We start from the raw sequence: 22,161 nt of genomic DNA, 5'->3' as shown, positions 1-22,161 counted from the left end.
TATGCAATAAAATAATAGGAAAATGCCAACTTTATAGCAACAGTCACATTTCAGATAAATAAAAGCTTTTATATGAAATTGTACCCACAAAACCTAGCATAAAATATTAATAGTTCCAGCTATATCACTTTATAAATTGGAAGAAAGTGTTAGAAGAGAATCATTTGATTAAAAAAAACTGCTGTTCAACAAATATATACTATTTGTAATTAAAAATGTTTATCTGTCAGCTGCTACATAAGAATATTTGTGCAATGATTGATAATTTTCTTCAGGTGTATGATTGGAGCTTAATATAAAGCAGCCTAATATAAAATTGCAAAGGATTATTGTTGAAATTGTATATGGAGGGATTAAATGACCATATTTTTAATAACTTAATTAACCTAACATAGTCTTTTTTTTTTTCTCTTTTTTCTCCAGTGTAAGGCAAACTCTAGTTAAATGTTGTATTCATTTGTCCTCTTTTCTTAAAATAGCCTGGGAGGAACTGAGCAGCATTGTACTTCCCCTCAATACATGCTGGAGGTCAGGCATTTTTGTTTCACACAAGGCACCTCTGCTTTACAACACATCTCTCCTGTACAAGGTCCAGAAGAGGCAGCAGGCTGCTTTTGACAATGTGAACCTTGCTGTCTTCAGTGTGAAAAGGGACGTGGTTGTGGTCAGACGTGGGCAGCAAGCTGGCGTTTAGAAAATAGTTCCCAACTAATGGATAAAGTATTTTTAAGCATGCTGGAATGGTTCCACAGCCAAGCTGTTATAACTGAATAGGTCTTTTGTTGGAAGCCTTGATCTCTTCCCTCCTTCCTCCCTTCCTCCCTCCCCCTCCCCTTTGTCAGGATGAGTCAATACCTTTCTAATTGGGTGTCCTTTCTGGACTTTTTTCCAGGTTTTAGGCATTAAGAAAGTTCAAATCCTTAAACACATAGCCTTGGTGCCCAGAAACCATTTTTCCTTTAACAGATTTATTGCTTCAAGAGGTATTCATTTCAGAAGGCTCAACAGTATTGTTATGGAGTTTTTTTGCTGCACACAGAAAATGTAAAAGGCACTCAGTTGTACTTCAGTGAAACAGCATTATCATCCCAAGAATGAACAAACTGATTTGTTACGTCCTTAACAAGAAGCCAGTCAACTTCTAAATAGTGTTGTCAGATTGTTCTGAAACTGTGGCCCAGTATTCTTTCACAGATAACTATCCTACTGTTGCAGTGGCAGCTTTTATTTTGTCATCACATCTTTTCTAACTCTTTGAGAAAATTGGAAGTGGTAAAGTGATCTCTGTCAATAATGCTGCAGGTCAGACAGGCTAAAAATGAACACCGAAAATGAACACCAAAAGTCAAAAAAAAAGTGAAAATCCAGTGATGGTGCCTCCTAATGGAGCCTTCTGACATTATAGAATCATGAATCATAGAATGGTTTGGGTTGGAAGGGACCTTAAAGATCACCCAGTTCCAAACCTCCTGCCATGGGCCGGGACACCTCCCACCAGACCAGGTTGCTCAAAGCCCCATCCTCAAAGCTTTAGACACTTCCAGGGATGGGACATCCACAATTTCTCTAGGCAAATCATCCTGTGGAAGATGGCTGCCAAGTATATTTGCTAATTTCCTAGATTCTCATCTTAAGATTTTTAACAAATAATTACTGTTTGGAATTAATTGGTACCTTCCAACCAAAGATCTCAGGTGAAAAGCATAAATACAGCCTTTGTGAGAAGTAAGTCCTGCCATCTTTATTTCATAGACAACAAAAAGAAGGTATGCAAATATTGTTTTGCTTGCCAAGACAGTGGAAGTTTGTGGTAGATTTTAGAAGAGAGTTGAGGTTTCCTGCACTAAAAAACAAACAAACAAACAAACAAACAAAAAAATAGATTCAAGATAAATTGTGTTTAAAGAAACAAAGCTGGGACTCAGAATTTGGGTGCACTGAGACCATAGACCATATTTATTCTGAGGCTTGAGCAATTTCTATAGAAATAAATGAAATTCCTCATCACATTAGAGTGAGGTTTTATACACTTGCTTGTGAAGATCAGAATGTAATGCTTGAACTGTATAAACTACTTATGCATTAGGACAATCTAGATAAAGTCTGATGTCTGGGGTAAAGGAAAAGCAGCTCATTGCAAATTAGTATTAGAACCCATTGTAGCTGTGAAGGAATTATTCCACACTTTTATTGCTGACTTCTACTTTTGACTGAAATACGTGGTGTTGACTACTCTCTAAGAGAGCAGGATGCATCTCTGGAGTGACTCAACATGGCAATTCCTTGCTCCCACCTTCTCACTGCATGTGAAGTTACAGAGCATCTATAAGCAAAGGTAAATGAAAAGTAAATGTGTTCCTCTGCTTCTCTGCCTGTTTTCTGTCCTTCCTGAAACTGCCTAGGGAGAAAAAAAATTAGGCACCTACCAGCTATAAATAAAAGTACTCATGTATTTTACTTTGCAATTGTAGTCCTCCTCCAGCTTTTCCCAGGATGCTGTTAAAAAAGTACCTGGGAGGTATGTTGTGCAGTTCAGAATTCCTCCTTTTTATCCATGCAGATCATTGCTAGTTGATAGAAAATGAGAAAGACAGAAAACTGAAGGCAAAAAAATGGGCAAATGAGGTCTTTTCTTTTTCTGCTTAATGGTCAGTGAGAAGTACCAGTATTTTATGTTTATTTTCTGACTAGCAGTTAAGGAAATGCCATTTTATCCCTGGAAGAAATGTCACCTGCTTTCTGTGCAGTCTACTTGGACAGAGCCTCCAAAGCTGCCTGCCTGACTCTCCAGCATCTTCCTTCCACTTTTTTTTTTTATTAATTTCCATTGAGGGTAAATGAATTTCCACCTTTTTATACATTTCAAAGGGGGTTGAATTTTATGCTGCTTTAAACAGAGTTGTATAAGTTGTAAAACAAAACAAAACAAAAATAATCATGAAATAACCAAACATGGCTGTTTTGTGGATAGCAGATTACTGTATGGGTTCTGTGAATGATTTTAGTCTCTTGGTATTCACTGTCTAAATAAATATGGATTGGTATCCCTGCATTGGCCTTTTACTTGTGACTCACAGCATTAACTAACAAAATTAAAAAAGTAAAAAAATTAAAAAATCCCCCAAGCCCTCAACTCCAACTTCCTCTCCAAGCTCTTATGAAGGTTTTCCAGCAGAACCTCCCTTCTCCCAATTCCACAGTGGCCTCTTCCTATGGCGTCATTCCTTACTTCATTCATATTTTTGGAGGTATAACTGAAACAGGCTCATTCCCAGGAGACTGGAGAATTGCAGCCGCTTTGGACTTGCTTCCAACATGTGCTAACAGGACAGTTTGGCAGATGATAATTGTTACTCATTTACAGTAGCAATTTGAAAATGAATCATAAATCCTGACTTAAATCACATATATTCTCACTTCAGTCTCAGCCCTCAATTTCTACACAGGTAACTCCCTCATAAAATTATTTGCCTTTAGCCCTGCTCTTAGGGAGGTAATCGTATTCCTTCTGAATCCTATACATACTTCACATATACTGTGTCCTTCATGGGACACAAGTGGAGGCTTTCAATGCAGTTGCACCACAGCATTTCGAAGTTTCATTTGCCCAGCAAAATCTGTCTTTTTAATGTTGTTTGTTGAATGTCCTTCTCTTACTGGCTGATGGGAAAAGTGGATGAAATATTCTAGCAATAAATAGCTCCTGTGATTATCAGATGCCTTGGCTCCATTTCAGCATTTAATCATCCTCAAAAGCCATAAATTGCCTCATATACTCCTCCACTATGAACATCGTCTCTTAATCAATCAGGATTAATAAGTTTAAGAGATATTACCCATTTATAGGTGGATTTTGATGGGTCATGATAATAATGAACCAGATATACAGGAGATGTAAAGAACAATATAGATTGCAAGCCCATAACTTAGATTTTATACAACGTGCACAGAGCAGAAATGTATGATATTAGCAGAAAAGTCTACCAATAGGTTCATGCTCATTTATATTAGACATAACAATATATTTATTTACATTTTGCATTAAAGTGTTTACATTATTTCTTGTCCCTAACAGTGTCAAGAACAAGTTTAGACCTGTTGACAGGGCTATTTTTCAATACTGTCTGATACTTAGTAGTACCAAGATTTTTACTTAGAAGGGATTTTGTATTCCAAATCTGAACTGAATGTTTGCTCTTTAAACCCTTCATGTATTCATTCTATAGTACTGCGAAGGAGATTGTTTAAATTGATGTTTTGTTGACTTTTTTTGCAGTTTAAATTTATGTATCAATTACCATATGTATGTAATTTGACCATATTTAAAGAAAATAACCCAAATACTAGGTGTTGTAAGCATTCTTGCTGATAGCTATCCATAAAATCTACTGTACACGCCTTACCACTGCACACAAACTATATTAGAAATTAAAGTTTTTAACTGCTCGCCTATCCCCAAGTTCTGGCTGCTCTTGGCTTGGACTGGCGCACGCTTCGTTGGGTTAGAAACTGGCTGGATAGCCGGGCCCAAAGAGTCGTGGTGAATGGAGTCAAGTCCAGTTGGAGGCCAGTCACTAGTGGCGTCCCCCAGGGCTCGGTGCTGGGGCCGGTCCTTTTTAATATCTTCATCGATGATCTGGACGAGGGCATTGAGTGCACCCTCAGTAAGTTTGCAGATGACACCAAGTTAGGTGCGTGTGTCGATCTGCTTGAGGGTAAGAAAGCTCTGCAGGAGGATCTGGATAGGCTGCACCGATGGGCTGAGGTCAACTGTATGAAGTTCAACAAGGCCAAGTGCCGGGTCCTCCACCTGGGGTGCAATAACCCCAAGCAGAGCTACAGGATGGGAGAAGAATGGTTGGAGAGCTGCCAGGCAGAGAAGGACCTGGGAGTGATGGTTGATAGTCGGCTGAATATGAGCCAGCAGTGTGCTCAGGTGGCCAAGAAGGCCAACGGCATCCTGGCTTGTATCAGGAACAGTGTGACCAGCAGGGCTAGGGAGGTGATCGTCCCCCTGTACTCAGCTCTGGTGAGGCCGCACCTCGAGTACTGTGTTCAGTTTTGGGCCCCTCGCTACAAGAAGGACATCGAGGTGCTTGAGCGGGTGCAGAAAAGGGCGACGAAGCTGGTGAGGGGCCTGGAGAACAAGTCCTACGAGGAGCGGCTGAGGGAGCTGGGCTTGTTCAGCCTGGAGAAGAGGAGGCTCAGGGGTGACCTTATCGCTCTCTATAGGTACCTCAAGGGAGGCTGTGGCGAGGTGGGGGTTGGTTTGTTCTCCCACGTGCCTGGTGACAGGACGAGGGGGAATGGGCTAAAGTTGAGCCAGGGGAGTTTTAGGTTAGATGTTAGGAAGAACTTCTTCACTGAAAGGGTTGTGAGGCATTGGAACAGGCTGCCCAGGGAAGTGGTGGAGTCACCATCCCTGGAAGTCTTCAAAAGACGTTTAGAAGCTTAGGGATATGGTTTAGTGGGGACTGCTAGCGTTAGGTCAGAGGTTGGACTCGATGATCTTGAGGTCTCTTCCAACCTAGAAATTCTGTGATTCTGTGATACTAAAATTCAACTATGTGGCCTATCACAAAGTACAATATAAGCTAACCACATCTGTGTGAGGCAGCACAGAGTGCATGTGTGTTTGTGTTTTGAGTCATAAAGTTGAAAAGAAATTACTTTATGGTAGGATCCTCTCAGTCCCAGTTCAAGTCCCAAATACTGTCTGTGATAATCTGAATTTAATACTGACTTGGTTAGCAATTGGAAATAAAAATCTGGGGCTTGCCAGATGATTGCAGGTGTAGCTCGCGCTTTGTGAAAATAAGTGAGATATCATAAACTGAACAAGTTTAAATCTTTTCTGATTTTACAGAGAGTAGAGTACAGGTGACAATAGTACAACTTTTCCAGTCTTAATAGAGCTATATCCCCTTTAACTGATTCAGTTATATTCCCAATCTGCCAAATTGCACATGGCATGAAGAAAGCTGATTCTCTCCCAACAGTGATATTTTATGAGATTGGCTGTGGATTTATAAACAGCCAGAGTGTTTTAAGATGAAGGCAAAGTCTGAAGACTGAAGGAAGAGTTAAGTAGAAAGAACCTAGTCATAAATTAATGAGACTAAATATTCTTCATACATTAAAAAATAAATTGTATTATTGATTAATGCAGTGAGCAGCCCAATTCCATCCCATTGCTACCATATTATTGTCACTTCAACCTGAACTCGCAATTTTCACAAGTTTCAGCATTTATCTTTGTAACTGTCACCTGTCATGCTTAATGAAACTAAGTGACAATTGTATTTCTTTTAGTACATTAATATAATTAGGGTTTTTTGAAACCCACTTCAGGGTTAAAATAAATCATAGAACTTCATTAACTATTGCAAGATAAGAAATCCAGCTTTCTGCTTTTTTTTTTTTTTTTTTTTTTTTTTTTTTTTAAGTACTGTAGGTTTGCCTTACAGTTACTTTGTCTCCTTTAATAAATATTGATTAGGATTAAATACTTTATAATATATCTTTTTCCATTCATGAGTTCTAGGCATCCACCTTCACAAATGAGGATAAATGTATAATCTCATGGTCTACTGTAGCATATCCTTTACGCATGCACAGTGTGAGTGTAGTTAACTATGGGTGTCTAGACAGATACTTAGGCAAACATTAATGTGTATGTACAGAATTCTGTTGTGTATTTCTAAAACCTTCACCTTCTTTTACCAAATTGCTGAACAGTATATTGCTTGGCAAAGCAAGTTAATACACTGTTTTTCAGATTGCTATAGCCATGGGCCAAGACTCTGATTTCTTTTGTGAGGCCAGACTCACTGCACTGTTCATAAGTTCTCTCATTTATGTTGAGTAGACAAGACCAAATGTCTTCTGCTTTATTTTAAAAAGTCTTTTTTTTTTTTTTTGTCACAGGAACTGGTCAGTATTATTCACTACTTCTCATGCCATAGCTAATCTCATATAAGAGAAGAATTTAAAGTGTGACCAGATATTAGAAGCTGTGGTTATCATGCAAAAAGGGCTTTTTTGTTGTTGTTGTTTTGATACTATAAAGGAAAAAGAATACATACCTCTGTGTTTCTTCTTACTCTTTCCAGCTTCAGTTTTATAAAAAGAAAATTGATCTCTGATAACTAAGATACTTCTGAAGATTTTTCTGTACTAATTCCTCATATAAGTAGACTTAAGTACTACAGTAATGACCTGCAATAATTTGTGTATGTTCTCACAAATTATTTAAAATGTGGAGGGTATTTTATTATTACACATATATTTGATTCCATTATAATGGCTGGCAGAAGGAGGTACTTATTGAATATAGGACTTGACACATTTCTGGGTTGAAGTGACTTTCTTTGCTACCTAGTTTTACTGTCATTTTAGTCAATGACTAAACAAGGGCTTTGGGCAGGAAAGCATCAGGCATTCATTTCTAACCTAGGAGTATGTTTTGGAACTCCTAGCTGCTGACAACTAGGAGACAGTTCCTATTGGTTTTAGTATTCCATTACAGAAATTTCCAGATGTAAATTGTATTTTTCCCTGAAGAAAATGACACCTTGGTGAGGCTAGGGTGTTTTGAGAGAGCACTTTAAAACCCTCTTTCTTAATTTTGTATGTCTCTTTTTCAGAATTATTTAAAAATGGTAATATGAGGAGACAAGACACAATTCTGCTCAACAGCAGTTATTGTTTTGGAGTGAGTGTGCAGGGTGACCATAGGATGAGTGCTCCCATTCACAGCCCCAGAGCAGACTGATGCTGATGTAGGAGGAAAATGGAGTGGGCTGCAAAGCTTTATATTCCCTCCTCAAGTGACAGAAAGAATAGCTGAGAAAAAAATGTCAGTAGCATTTGTGAAAAAAATATATCCCTTGAATTACTCCTTAATTATATTTACAGTGTAAATTAATTAAAATTATATCAAGTATATATTTTAAAGTATATATTTTAGCCTGCAAAATAGGTGTCAAATCTTCTTCAAGCCCACAATAAATGTGTGCTTGAAAGTTTAAATAGTCTGTGAAAATGATTGGATCAATCTCAGTATAGGCCTAGTAATACTGAATTTTAAAATCTGTTTTTTAATTGTTTTCTTTTTCTTATTTTACTAAAACAAGAAAACTGGACAGAAATTAGGGTACTAATCTGAGTTCCAGGACTGGAAAACCAGTGGTCCTTCAGTGAATGATGCCATGTTGTAGTTGCCTAAATTTTACTTGGCTGTAGAGCACAGTTATCAGAACTTTACTTTTATTAACATATTTTTTTTGCTTGTTGATGATTATGGTAATTTGAAAACTGCTGGCATTTATATCTTGAAACATTCTCTGAGACAGAGCAGCTAGCATGTTAGAATTATAAAATAACCGAGTACATCTTACTTTTATTTACAGTCATAAAAGAAAAAAAACAGCTCAGACCTCAAGATAACTGCTTGTATAAGTTTACAACAGCCTGTTTATAGCTCTTACGTGTAAAACAATGTTAAATAAAATTATACTTTAACATTATGACTTTTATAGCATTTTCATTAATACTTTAAAACAGTTGAAATAAAACACAGGAAAAGGAAAAAGAGAAATGAAGGAATTTGTACACCGTAATAGCCTCCCTCGCTAAGCTAAAATGTGACCATTTCTTTTAAAGGAAAACACTAAAATTCCACTGATTTTATGTACACACACCCTTACACACACTCTGATATGTGACAGATATTACAGATTATAATGGGAAATGTAATCATGTCCATCATTCACTGGGCAGGACTGCATCCCCATAAATGTGATCCAAAAGTACCAGTCATATGGGGGACTCTGAATCTAATTTGTGTTTTCTGATTTTATTAATATTTTAGCTGAGGTGTTATTATATTCATCTGCAGGTGCATAAATATTTTGTTCTTGTATGGTTGGCAGTTTATACTTGCCATTAATTACCAAAATGCTTATCTGAACACTTTCTGGAGCTAATGTCTCTGCTAATATCAAACCTATAAAATACCTCTCAGTACTACTTATTGAAGTAATATAACTGTATTTAAAAACTATTATTTGTCAATATAGTCATAGTGAAGTCCTTGAAATGATGTAGATCTTGAGTCTTTCTGGTTATTCCAGCTAGTCTATAGGAACATGAAAGGGATTAGGCAAAAGCCAAATCTTCCCTAGCGTTTCTTTTGCTTCCTGGGCACCCCCACCCCATGAACACAGGAACAGAATTATATGAGACTTGGACCCAAGGTTTGCAGTACTTTCATGTAGATAAGGAAGACAGCAAGAAATTGAGCAGAAGGATTTTACTTTACTTCCCTGTTTTAGGCAATTAAGAGTGCCTTTTTCCATCTTTATTTACATGGGTTGTCAGGATGTTCATCTATCAATGTAGGGGAAAAAAAGTAGAAGTTATTTTGGGCAAAATACACAAACACACACACGCACAAATCAGGATAGTTAAAAACACCACTGGAACAGACCGAGGTTTATTATTATATACTTGTTTTTTCCTGTGAACAATGTTTTACTCTTACTCTCCAAATAAGCATTTGACTTATTTGGATAAACATCAAATGGAACTTAGTCTGGTAACTTATATGAATGCCAAAATGAAAAATCAGGAGCATATATGCAGGCAATTAAAATAATAATAATAATAAAAAAATAAATCTTCATTATGATTAGCAGATACAAGGAGTGGAAAAGAAAGGCCTTGTGAAATATCTTCCTTTAAGAAAGACATAACTCATAGAATTGTGGTATTACTGGCTTTTTTTTGTTTGTTTGTTTCCTTTCTTTTCAAGATTTAAAGATCTGGGTGAGAAATAACTGCAAGGTGGCATGGCTGTGAGTGAGAAGCATGAGTAACTTCTTGCAGGTAGAACAACTACTTTTATCAAAGATTCGATTGTGCTTTCAGTATTATGGACTCATAATATGCAAATGCATTCTGCTGTTAATACACATTCACAGCATACATGCTAGAGGTTCCAAAGGAGCTGTTATAAGATATGCTCTGAATATGTATTAGGAATAATATGCAATATGTAACTAAGAGAGTTCTATATTAAGAAACTATAACATAAAATGCACAGTATTTTTAATGCCCATTCATTGTGTACTGACAGCTCAAAAGCAGCACCTGTACTGTGAACTGATATTGAAGATTCACAAATTTAACAACATTTGTGAAGAAATCAGGATGTGATTCCATGATATCACATAGCAAAATATCATACAGTATTCTGTTCCACTGCATTATTTATTCTATGTGTAAAAAATTTTATTTGGGAATGTTTGAGTAACTATTTATTTTATATAGAAACATTTTTATTTTTGTGGAATTCTATACATAATATTTTCGCAAACTTCATTTGATATTGGCAATTAGTTTGATACTGATGAGAAAAAGTAATGTCAATTTCACAAATACCCACAACTGTTAAGAATGTGCATAAAATACTAATGTAGAATGTCAGATCCAGACACTGCTTTGGTTGCAGAAGCAAAAGGAGCCTTGCTAACTCCAATAACCAAAAGCAACAGAAATATTTGTCTTGGTTTTCTTTTAAATACAGCCTCTGGTATTATGACTGTGGTTCAGGCAAGATATCTTTATCCTAAATTTAAAATAAATTTACTAAGTCTCTATATATTTCATGTTGCAATAGTTTGTATTTTGCTAGCCATAATTGTTAATCAATATTCACTTAAACTTCCTGTTCTATTAACACAAGAGATGCTGTTGTCCATTTCTTCTCTTTGCTGAGCTGATCTTTAATGTTGAAAGAAATTCCAAATAATCTTGAATGCACTAAAAAGTCTGAATAACCTTTGAAGTGTTTAAAACACTCACTTCTGCTGAATTTCAAGTTTATTCTGAAGACTTAAATAAGTTTTTTATTAAGGTGTAAGATTAAATGCAGAGCGAAAAGCTGAGTAACTGAAAAAATATATGCAAATAAATTGACTTAATAATAACAATCCAGCACACTTAGTTGTATATTGAATATTTCTTCCTGAGTTATTTGTAGGAATGTAATGAATTACTAGTTGACATTTTGTTGTGATGAAATGTCATTTTGCATGCCTCAATATATGATCTGTTACTTTTTCAGGTGAGATCTATTACCTGCCTGAGTGAGCTACTTGCTTGAGCTTGCTAAGCAATAGCTGAAACTGCCATAAACTATGCCGTGTGATGTGTTTCACCCTAAGATGGATAAAGCTTGTTGAGCTCAACTCATCTTTCATGTGACTGCTTTGGCTTCATTAGAGTTACATCAGAAATAATTCTTCTTAGAATATTTTATATTGTTTCACTCTATAATTTATCAGTTTTAATGAAATCTTCACTGTCTTAAAATATTTCACATAAAATAGTTCACTATAAACAGAAAACTAAAACAGAAAAAAATAGTGTTTCATATTTTAAATTCAGATTTACATGAGGTCTAATACTCAAATGCCAATTTGAGCTAGTGCAAAGCAGCAATTAAGCCTCATATTCCCTCTCCACTGCAGAGTCCATCCCATGGCAGAAAACCACTAGACTTGGGTAAGAATCATTTACAGTATATAGACTTCTTTCTCTAAAGGGCAATGTGCAGTATTACTGGAAAAAAATTGCTTCTCTGCATTTCTTGACTCCATTTCTGGAGTTAAATCTGCATGCCTCTAATTTCATTTTGGTATCCTACTCTTTGTCTCTCTGTGCTCTTTGGAGCTGGATTTCCTTGGAGTAGAAGGGATTGGTTGCCCTGTTATGACCTTGTGTCTAAGGCTTTTTTTTTTTTTTATAAATGTTTTGAGATCCCTTTCACATCTATCCCTGAATCTGCCGTTATGGTCTAGAAGAGCACACCTGAAAGTGTGAGTGCTATGATCTAGCAATGGAAGAGTATATCGCAATACATATGCACAAAGCCTATAACCTGGTTCCTGAAAAAAATCAGTAACATTTTAGAATGATAAATATTTTAAAGGAAAAGAATAAAACAATTATTTTAGATTTGCCGTGCTGGGATGTCAGTAATATGCTCTACTATGCCAATTAATTTTGCCTATCTGTGGTATCTCATTAACAGTGACCATATCTGGATTTATCTTTTTACAGTAATCACAGTTTTTGGTTTTTAGAGTACAGTGTGTTTACAGTGTGTTGCACAATATTTTGAATATGTTATTTCAATGAGTCACACTTTTTTTTTTTTTTTTTTAATACTAGATTCCCTTATCTTGTTTTATCTGATCTTGCTTGGGGTTATCTCACACTATCATCAATTGCAATATGGCAACATCAGCTGGAGTTTCTCTTTCATTGATTTAGTTGTTTTAAACTGTACGTAGGCATCTACATAGTTGAACCTTGGCAGGCTGAGCTCATCCCATCATCTTTTTAAAGAAGATAAACTAAACACCATGAAGGTTACCAAGTGTATTTCATAGATAAGGTTCAAAAAACACCACGCCTAAAAAAAAAAAAAAAAAAAAAAAAAGGAAAAAAAAGGATAGTATCTGTTCGATATGTATTACCCAATGAAAGGTTTTGAAGGGAGGGTGTGGTTGGCTAATTTATTGCTCCTCCCACTCTTCTGTGCTGTGCTTCCAGTTTCAGAGGGAAAAATACAAGCTTGTCCGTTGGGTATGAGTCATAACCTCTCTTCTGCTACTGACTCACTTTCGAGTTTGAGGTAAGTCCTTCTACCTTAAGTCTCAATTGCTCTGCCCCCTGGGCAGTGAGGAGAGAAGGAGCTGTTGTATGCTGGAGCTATGGAAAGTTATGCAATGTTTTCTTAGATGAGAAGCATAGGTATTGATATCCATATTATTATTATGCAATACAATAACAAGTTTGCGTACCCCAAATGGAATTTTTACTTGGCTTCTTCCAAACATAGCACATATTTTTTCCATTTTATCATTAAAAGGTTTAAAGAAATACTATGTTGTACCAAAGAACATCTCAGCTTACTGAAATACTTAAAAATGATTGTATTTTTCAGAGGAAAGTACATAACATGTCTTATTAGTTGCATCACACTTCTTTCACACCAGTGGTAACCAATAATAAAGCTATACAGTGATGGCTGTTGAAATCAGGGGATGCCCCAAAGTGTGTGGTGTCATATATGAAATGGCTCCTACTCAGGTATTTACACTCTATACTGGTTGTTTTGCAAGCATTGCTGGGAAATATTAAACTTTAAGAAATGAAGTTTTACTTTTAATACCTAAGCACATTGCTTAGCACTTGTATCAAAACAAATATCCATTATTTCTTTTCTTTTATGTTAGGACATAGGTAGTTTACGACTTGGCTGTTTCTAAGTCCTATTTTCAGCTTCTCAGAAGATAACTCTTTTCACACCATGATGGGATATACCAGTAGAGCATATTTACTCAACCATAATAAAAATTTGGTTTCTAAGTTTTAAGGAAATTACAGAGTAAACATGAACACACTTTATTAGAGAGGTGTGCAAAGTTGTGGTAGCATGAGCAAGGTCAAGCACTTAGCATATGGACACTAGCGTGTACATGAGCAGTAATGGCAATGCTGCATGGTGTGGGCAAGAACAGAGGCTGACAATCAAATCAAGTCCTGTAATGGGGAAGAAATGTATTTCTTATCTAGAAAAAACACAGGTAGGTCAGGTCTCTTGGCAGGTGCTGGTGGAGGAAGTGGTTTGCTCTCTAGGGTATTACTTTTGAAAAACACTTCTTCTATCCTTCACTTTCGTTTGAATAATTTTGTACACACACTTTAGAGTCCTTTTAATGTACACATCCATATGTTGCCAGGGGAGGTACACTAGGGCATTGGGTTGGTCTGGAACTGGGCTCTGAGAAGGGTGGAAAGTGCAGGCCTGCAGCGTTTCACGTGCCTGGCTACCCAGCTTCCGAGGCACAACTGGTTGAAGGCAAACAACCACCACAGCGGCCCAATTAATTCTGCGCCAGCTGTTGCCCCACGAGCAGTGCCTCTGCCAAAGGCTACAGCTGCAAACCCTGTCCAGGCATGAAAGCCTGCCTTTCAAGGGTGGTGTGTTTTTATTTTTATTTTATTTTTTCCCTTTTTCCCTCGTTCTGCCTGACGGGTTTCAGCCTCCTCGGGGACTTTCCGTGGCCGGAGGCCCGGCTGGGGGCGGGGGGCAGCAATGCTCTCCCGCAGCCCCAGCCCAGCCCAGCCCAGCCCAGCCCGCGGGCCCGGCGCTGGCGGGCGGCAGGACCTGCACCACCGCCGCCAGCCGCAGCGGGATGTTTCATCGTCCGGAAATGATGGAAAAGGACTGACTGCGGCCGCGGGGGGATAGCGGGGGCGAGTGCGGGTGTGTGCGAGCACGCCTCCGCCCCAGGGACTACGGGGGGTCGGGGGGACGTGTTGGGGGGAAGATGCTCCCCCCCCCAACCCTGCGGGCCGGGAGAGGGGAGCCGAGGAGCCTGCGGGCGGCCGGGGCGCTGAGATTAGGGCCGGGCACCGCGGAGGAGCAGGAGAAGAGGCGGAGAGAGGGAGCTCAGAGCCGCCGGGGGGCTCCGCAGCCGCCGCCCCGGGACCCCCCCCGGGCCGCCCCCGGCTCCCCGGTGCCCGCCGAGTCGCTGCCGCTCGGATTTGCCGTCCCTCCTCCTCCTCCTGCTCGGTCCCTCGCCCCCCGAACCGCAAGTTTTTTTTGTTGTTGTTTTTTTTTTTTTTTTTTTTAACGTGTGAAATAGATTAACGAGTGCTTTCATTCGCTTGTTCCTTCAGGGTCGCGTGTTAGTTTTGTTGGAGGGGGGCGCAGGCTCTGCGTGACTCGGTGAGAAAGCTGGCAGATGTCCCAAGTGGGAGAACCTCTTCCTCCAGGGCCTGAAGGGCCAGAGCAAGCTCCGACTGAAAGCAGCGCTTTGATCTCTCTCCCTCGAGGTAAGTTGCTTTAAAGTTTCTCTGTAATTGTTGCGCCTTTTATTTGAATGATACATTTGCTGATTTGTTTTGTGGGTTTTAACCCCTCTCTTCTTTCCCCTCCCCCCCGGCCTCCCCTCGTTGGTATAACTCTGTAACACTTTCGCTTCCACGCCTGTGTTTTAACTAGAAATTCCTATGTAGAAAACGTGTAAAGGAAGACGAAGAAGAAAAAAGATGCACTGATGTCAGCACCGCGTTTCACTACTTGAAAAACTGCAGTCATACAGAGAGGCAGATGCTGCTCCTTAAAAATTGCCTTCTTGTTCCTCAGCCTTGGTGTTTGTGTTTAGGAGCTCTTCTCCGCAAAGCTTCTCTCTTTCCATGTCTTGCAATACACTGAGAAAGGTAGATCCTGGAGCAGGAGTGTTCAGGTTGGAGGTCACTTCCCTGTTTTTCTTAGGCCACTCATTGATGTTGCACCTAAAACCTGTTTCTGAGAGTATTAACTTGTTTTATATTTGCTGTTCTAATGTTTTTTTTTTTTAAAGTACATTCATTCATCATAGCAATAAATTCCTTACATGATGTGCAATTATGTGCAACTTGCAATTACACAAGATATCTTTATATTCCGATCACCTTCACGTAGAGAAGTTTGACAAGGTATACTGTAGGTTACCCTCAAAAAGGGTAGTGTGTTTGCCTACTGAGTTCTGGTCTGTGAAGATGAGACTTTTTTAATTATTATTTTTTGCATTTAGAGCTACATCTTTGCTTTTCACAATTCTGAGAGCAGTTTTAAAAGTCCCTGAAGAACAGACAAATAAGATTGTTCAACTTTATATCTATGTGGTTAACTGTTAGCAGATACTGAGAGCATAGTTGTGCAATTGTGGATTAAAGATGCAGTCTCTGCTTTTGTAACTTGGAAAATCAATAACTATGTGAAATCAAAGTTGAAGACTTGTTTGAGAAACCAGAAAGTATCTGTAGCAAAGTTTAAAAAAAAAAAAATAAATAAATTGGCAAGGAGACATATAAAATTGGCTTATACTTCTCTTATTGTTTTTTTTTTTTTTTTTTTTTTCAGAAGTTCTGAAAATGACTCAGAACTTCTAAACAGTAAAACAAAATAATAAAAAAGATTAGATACAGAAGATCAAGCATGCAGAACTGAGCTGTTAAAATCATGTTTTTGCCAGAAAAAATCAGTATCTGTGATACATGTTTATTTTCAATCTGTTGATTTTGTCTGCCATGTGATCAAGTGGACACACTGGTTAAATTTTATGCGTAGGCCATACATCAAAGTTATTGAAGTTGTAAGCCAGTGAGCTAACTAGCCTGGAAAGCAGTCTTATTCTTACAGTCCCACTTTGAATTATGTTTTTACTCTGAAATAAAGTCATATCTAAAATTTTTCAATACCCACCTTTCTGTTTTATGAAAAGTAAGGAAGGGAACGCTGGTCTTCTCACAGACAAGCTCTGTGCGGAAAGTCTGAATGACACAATTACAGCACACAGCTGTCAAGGTGAAGGATTATGGAGTTACTTTTTCAGGGATCATTAAGGTACAAACAAGTATAATGTGTTGATTCAAGATTGCTCACTTGCCACACCTTTTAAGGCACGTGATCAATTTTAAAGCATATGCATAGTTCGCAGAAAGACTTTTTTGAATTCTAGTGAACTTAGATTTAAGGATAACTGTGGATATTTGATGCTTTTTTCTAGCATAAGTCTGTTGGGGAAATGGGGGTGGAAAGAGGAAGAGGTGAGTTCATAACATTTCCAGTCTATATTCCAGCATTTCTGTTGTCAGCTTTGCAGTGTGTAGTTACAGGGTAAGGTAGTCCAGATATTCCAGGGCTAAAGATCTAAGATAATATATCTGTGACTTTCAAAACCCTCCAACCCTCTCTATACCACCCCACAGGACATCCAGAAGTACACCAACTTCTGTAGAATTTGGAGATAAGTGTAACAGCTGTGATTGAAATTCACATTACCTCTGGAAGTAGGTTAGAAGTATTTGGAAAAATATGTAGTAAATTGAAATAACTATTAATTTACTTAGGCTCATTTTTTAATATATAATTGATGACTCTTTGTCTTTACAATAGATACTTTAAATTTGTGTCCACCTAGGAATAAAGTTCCCTCAGTCAAAAAGAAAAAAGGCTTATGCTGTACGTATAGCAAAGTATTAAACACATTCTGGTGAAAAATAATTTTTGATTGTTAATGACATACTTTAATATGCTTTCCATATTTTATAACTGATACAGATACTTTACATTATGAGAACAGTCTTTTGTTCTCTCTGGTAGTTCTTTGAGTTATCATCAAAAAATCCAGATCTTCAAAGTGCTCCTTTTGCTTGCCATCATAAACATTCAGATGATGAAGAAGATGATGAAGATTGTTTCTCTTTCATAAAAGGAAAAGTAAATTCAACTGAATTATGAATATTCAACTAATAGCTATCCTACAATCTAAGGAAAACAAACAAACAAAAACAAAACAGAAGAAATAAAACTTCAGGCAGATGGGGAGATTTACATAAGTTCTGGAGATGATAAAACTAGGTTGAGAAGTACTTTGGCCTAAAGATGTGTCATGCTCTGGCTTTTGCAACTCAGAAGAATTTTCTTACATTGCTTTAACCAACATTCTCTCAACATCCCTGCTCTCACTGTGCTTCTTTGCTTCGTTTTTGAATTAATGCATAAATAACTATTTGTCAGATTATTGGATTTTGCCCTTCCACAATTAGTGTGCTGAGAGAGAGTTGATTTAATCAGTGTCTTCTTTTGTAGCAACTCATTTCAGTCTTTAGACTATTATCGGTGCAGAGTCTGCTGCTGAGAGAGGAAGAAAGATTTAACCTAATTTCTGCAAATGTCTAGTTCACTTTTTGCCACATCCTTCCAAAAGCCTAAGTCTAGTTGTGGACTGTTGTTCGAGATCCTGCTCATACTGTCTCTGTTCTCCTGAGCTCCTTGGAATCAAATTATGACTACTTCTACTTGTGTGCCATGCAATATAATCAGAGTGAATAGTGTCATGTCTATACTCCTGTAATTTGACTGTGGTCAAGTATTTTCTGGAGTGGCAGGTACCGAAATAATTCAATGTCCCTAGACAAGGAATGTGACAATTTGTGACCATCAGCCTCTCTGCTTTAAGGAAAATATTTCGCAAGTTAGAGGTCATGTCAGGATTATTGCTCGGGCAGTAATCCCAAGCAATATGGGTAGACTTTTTCCATTAAATCCTCTGCATTTGAATAAACCAAAGAATGCAAGAGAGAAGTTCAACAAACATGGAACTATATTTAGAGAATCAGACAACATTTAGAAAATGTTAGACTGCCATCTATAAATATATCTTTTGGTGGAGTGGATAGTGAAGTCTAGTAGAAATATTAGGGGTCAAATTCTGTAAGTGACCACTCTTCCCGGTGCAAATCATATCACTGTTGCTGGATGGAGATACAATCTGTTTTGGTGTCTGAAGAAACCATACACATTAGTTCATTCAGAACTTCCATTCATAAAAGCACTCAACACGTGCTCCTCTTCAACAGCATGTTTCAACCCCCTTAATATTTGTGTGCTTTTCTGTTCTCATGACCAGGAGTGCTACAGTACTAGATGAGAGAGGGATGACAGAAGACTCACAGTGGGAATGTCTAGAAATTCTTGAGGCAACAGCTATTACTATCACCATAATTGTTGCACTTTGCTAGCAGTGCCTCAGTGTTATGAGTAATGGATTTTTATTTTAACGGTTAACCCATACACTCAAATTGCTTGAACGTACCAAATTCTTGCTCTATTTGTGCTTCCGCTTTCAATCTGACTAGAGTTTAGTGTTAATTTGTTTTATAGTTTTCTGTCAGCACTAAATTGAACGTTACTGACTAAAATGCCTGAAACTTTCACAAATGTCTAACTCTAGCTAGTCATAATAATAGACTTCTTCTTTCAGTTTCATGTGCATGCAGTTCCAGTAAAGTGATTCATGTCCACATGGGTGTCATAGACTTGTATTTCACAGAGGTGACTGTAAAGATCTTGCATCAAATTTGAAATATTTTCGTTCCATCTCATAGGCTAGTTTTACATCACAATCATTCTTCTCAAATTCCATTCCAGACCTTCAGAAGTTAGATTTCTCTTTGCTTTAAACACTTTTTTTTTTTTTTTCCTAATAAGCAGCATCCAGCAATTGAGTATGTCTATGGTAATATTTTCATTTGGATCAGCAGTGAAGTTTTGAAATGAACCTCCTGTTCACCCCTGCTTTATTTTACTTTCTGGAGTGATTCTGGGGAGTGACCTGGACTAGATTCATTTTGAACAAAATAATCTGGAAGATGCACTGCAGGAATGTGCTGGATGCACTCCAGCCAGAAAAGAGCTCTCAGTCTTTGAGACTGGAGTGTTAGTCCAAAGTATTATCCAAGTCCCTGGGATAATAAGTGTCCTTTAAATCAAATCTTTCACTGTACAGGTCCACCATTACTATAGTGTGCTACTTGATAATAAAGACAGCCACTGTGCTCAGTATCACTCAGCATTTACCTGAAACTTAAGTTTTGTACATGTGAAACATCATCGGATGAATTACATAAATTCCTAACCGACCAAATGACAATTAGTATGATTATTTATGAAAATACGTTTTCACTTATGGATTTTGGACCTTGTGTTTTTAATAGTGCAGGGTATTTATTTGCATGTTCATATTTATTTTTAATTTATCATGACAGAACATTGGCAAAGGCTGTCAAACTTACAGTATATCCATAATTGTTCTATGGTTTGTACCATAAAAAATGGAAAATTCTGTGGAAGAGCTTTCCAAGTTCAGTTGAATTGCTTTAGTTTTAAGAGATTGTTTCTTCAGTAGTGCTTTTGGGGCCAATGAAAGTTGTAATGAGACATTTAAATGAAAGGCACTGAAATGAAATAAAAGCAAGTTAGTTTATTTTTTAAAAAATCAAACATCTAAACGGAGGCATCTAACTCCATTGGAGGACTCTGGACTTGATAATTTGTGGATTATCAATATAAACGTTGCACTTAGATTGTAGAACCAGTCATTAATGAAATGTGATGATTTCAGGCAAACCATGAACTGGAACAGGCTTTCTGTTCCACGAATAGCACAGTTGAACTTGTTATGAGAAATGCATAAAAGTCTTAGGCAGCTCATGAAGTAACTACTGGGGTTATTGCTAATAGTTGCATTATGCAACCTGGTATTATCACTGTTCCATTGTATTACTGTTGTGAAAGGCAGGGAATGGTATCGTCAGTGGTTTCTTGCCAGCTAGGATATTAATGAACAAAGAAGTGTTAAAATACAGCATTTGCTGTATGCGCTTCAATTTCTTTCAACTGCTGTATGCTTGAGACAAAGAAATGTTTTGTTAATGCTCCTTCTGGAAACATTCTGAAACTTTCTTTTTTCCTCATAGACCTACCTTTCCTCTCTCTCTCACTCTCTCTCTTTCTCTCAATCAATCAATCAATCAATATCTCTTTGCTTTGAAAGACAAAATTCCATTTGGGATGGCTTATGATCTTTGCACAATGTGTCTTTAAATCTACATCTGCTTGTTCAGAGATAACTAAGGCCTTTGGAGGATTCACGTTTACATCCCCATAGCTGTGTCAAATTTAGGTGCCTAAGTAAGCCTTGCCCCATGCTTCCACTGTTCCTCTGTCCTTAAATAGTGAAAGAGTCGAACTGTTCCTGTCTCTACATTTTTTTGTGGTGGTCAGCCGTGCCAGTCCATTTTGCTGGTTTTTGTCTCCTTGATGAGAATGATGCACCCAGGTTTCCAGAAGGCTTTCCCAGCAGCTGCTTTTGCTTTACTTGCTCGTTGGTGCTGTATACCACATTGTTGGTGAACAGAAAATGAATGTCATAGCAACAAAGCCTTTTACTGTTACAGTCATGGGATTTTTAACTCTTGTTACATCCACAGTGCCAATATGCAAAATCTGAATCTGTTTCTCAGGTCCAGTTTGTCATGTTGCTGGTCTAGCACTTTCATTGTTCAAATTTTTGGAAGAGATGACTGAGTCAGTATATGGCTTTATGTGTCATCTAAAGAATAGAAATCAGCTGCCCTTAAAAGGATGAGGATGCCCAACCTACTTAATATATAGGTACTTGTTCTCATCTTTTTGCATGTTGATGGGTCAGACATTACGCAGTTCTTGATGTAGTAAAACATGATTCCATGCTTGCTGTCTTGGTCTTGCAGCAGCCATTGACACCCATATCTTAGTAAACTCAAGAGACATAAGGGCGTGTGGATACAGCTAGTGTATGAATGTACAAACGGACAAGCACTTGAAGAAGAAAAGACAATTGTTTGTCAAAGACTTGAGTTCTCTGAGATGTGTCCTCCAAATGCACATCCTTTACCTGTCTTTTTTATCTCTTCTATCAGTCTTGCATATTAATTAAACCAAAACAGGAGTTAACAATATTGCAGTAGTTTTCACCTATGAAAACAAGGATTTATTCTATGAAATATATGTACTACAGTTTAATTCCAAAAATAAATATAAAAATATTGTGGTATAATAAATTAATGTTCTATAAAAGTGATTTTATATATCCTTTAATAATTCCAAGTAACAAAAAAGTAGGAGTTCACTTTGATCACTTATTTCAAGAAACGGTCATTTTGAGATATGAATAAAGTTTTTAATTTTTAACTTAACAGTTGTCTGTAATATAGATATGATCTAGGTTGTTAACCATCTCAATTCTATACTTTGCCTGCATGTTTTATCTCTTCCTTATTTAAAACTTAAATTTGTATTATTCTTTACGCAAGTAGAATTTGTGCCCATGCTTAACTTCAGGATAAATCAGAGTGTGATCTGTCTGAGTATCACTGCCACAGGGTTTTGGCTAGAAGCCTAGGGACTACTATTCCTTTAGGACAGCACAACCATCCAGGTTGCTGATCTGGGCCCTGAACACGAGTAGTACCAAGTACACAAGTAAGAAGACTACGTTGCTTTTGTGACATGACCTGGAGTAACTTGCAATGGTTTTGAAGAGATTGGGTTTCTGCCTCAATACAGCCAGACTCAGAACATAATGATACTTTTCCTTCCATTATTTGATCTTCTAGGCAGAGCATCTGGTTTTCTTCTTGGCTTTCAGTTGTGGAGGTTAGTCACTTGAGAGTGGAAGAGTGTACTAGAGGAAGCAGCAGCTAACATACCAA

General features: G+C 37.6%; 1 protein-coding gene across 4 annotated transcripts in view; it reads left to right on the top strand.

Annotated features, from left to right (window-relative positions):
- The window catches only part of MDFIC (MyoD family inhibitor domain containing), a 96,070-nt gene that overhangs the window by 35,052 nt on the left and 38,857 nt on the right, over window positions 1–22,161 (top strand). The window contains exons 1-3 of one of the 4 annotated variants that reach the window (XM_032194844.1): window positions 11,428–11,568; window positions 12,622–12,703; window positions 14,758–14,913. In XM_032194844.1, the coding sequence (XP_032050735.1) occupies window positions 14,823–14,913 (91 nt within the window). In that variant the 5' untranslated portion in view covers window positions 11,428–11,568; window positions 12,622–12,703; window positions 14,758–14,822. Of the gene's footprint in view, window positions 1–11,427; window positions 11,569–12,621; window positions 12,704–14,321; window positions 14,342–14,722; window positions 14,914–22,161 lie in introns of those variants that run through there. The other 3 variants (XM_032194869.1, XM_032194860.1, XM_032194852.1) reach the window with 3 other exon arrangements.

Source organism: Aythya fuligula, chromosome 1 (genome assembly GCF_009819795.1).
Source record: "Aythya fuligula isolate bAytFul2 chromosome 1, bAytFul2.pri, whole genome shotgun sequence".
Taxonomy (NCBI): domain Eukaryota; kingdom Metazoa; phylum Chordata; class Aves; order Anseriformes; family Anatidae; genus Aythya; species Aythya fuligula.
Note: the sequence above shows the minus strand (reverse complement) of the source record. Positions and strands in the feature narration are given on the sequence as shown.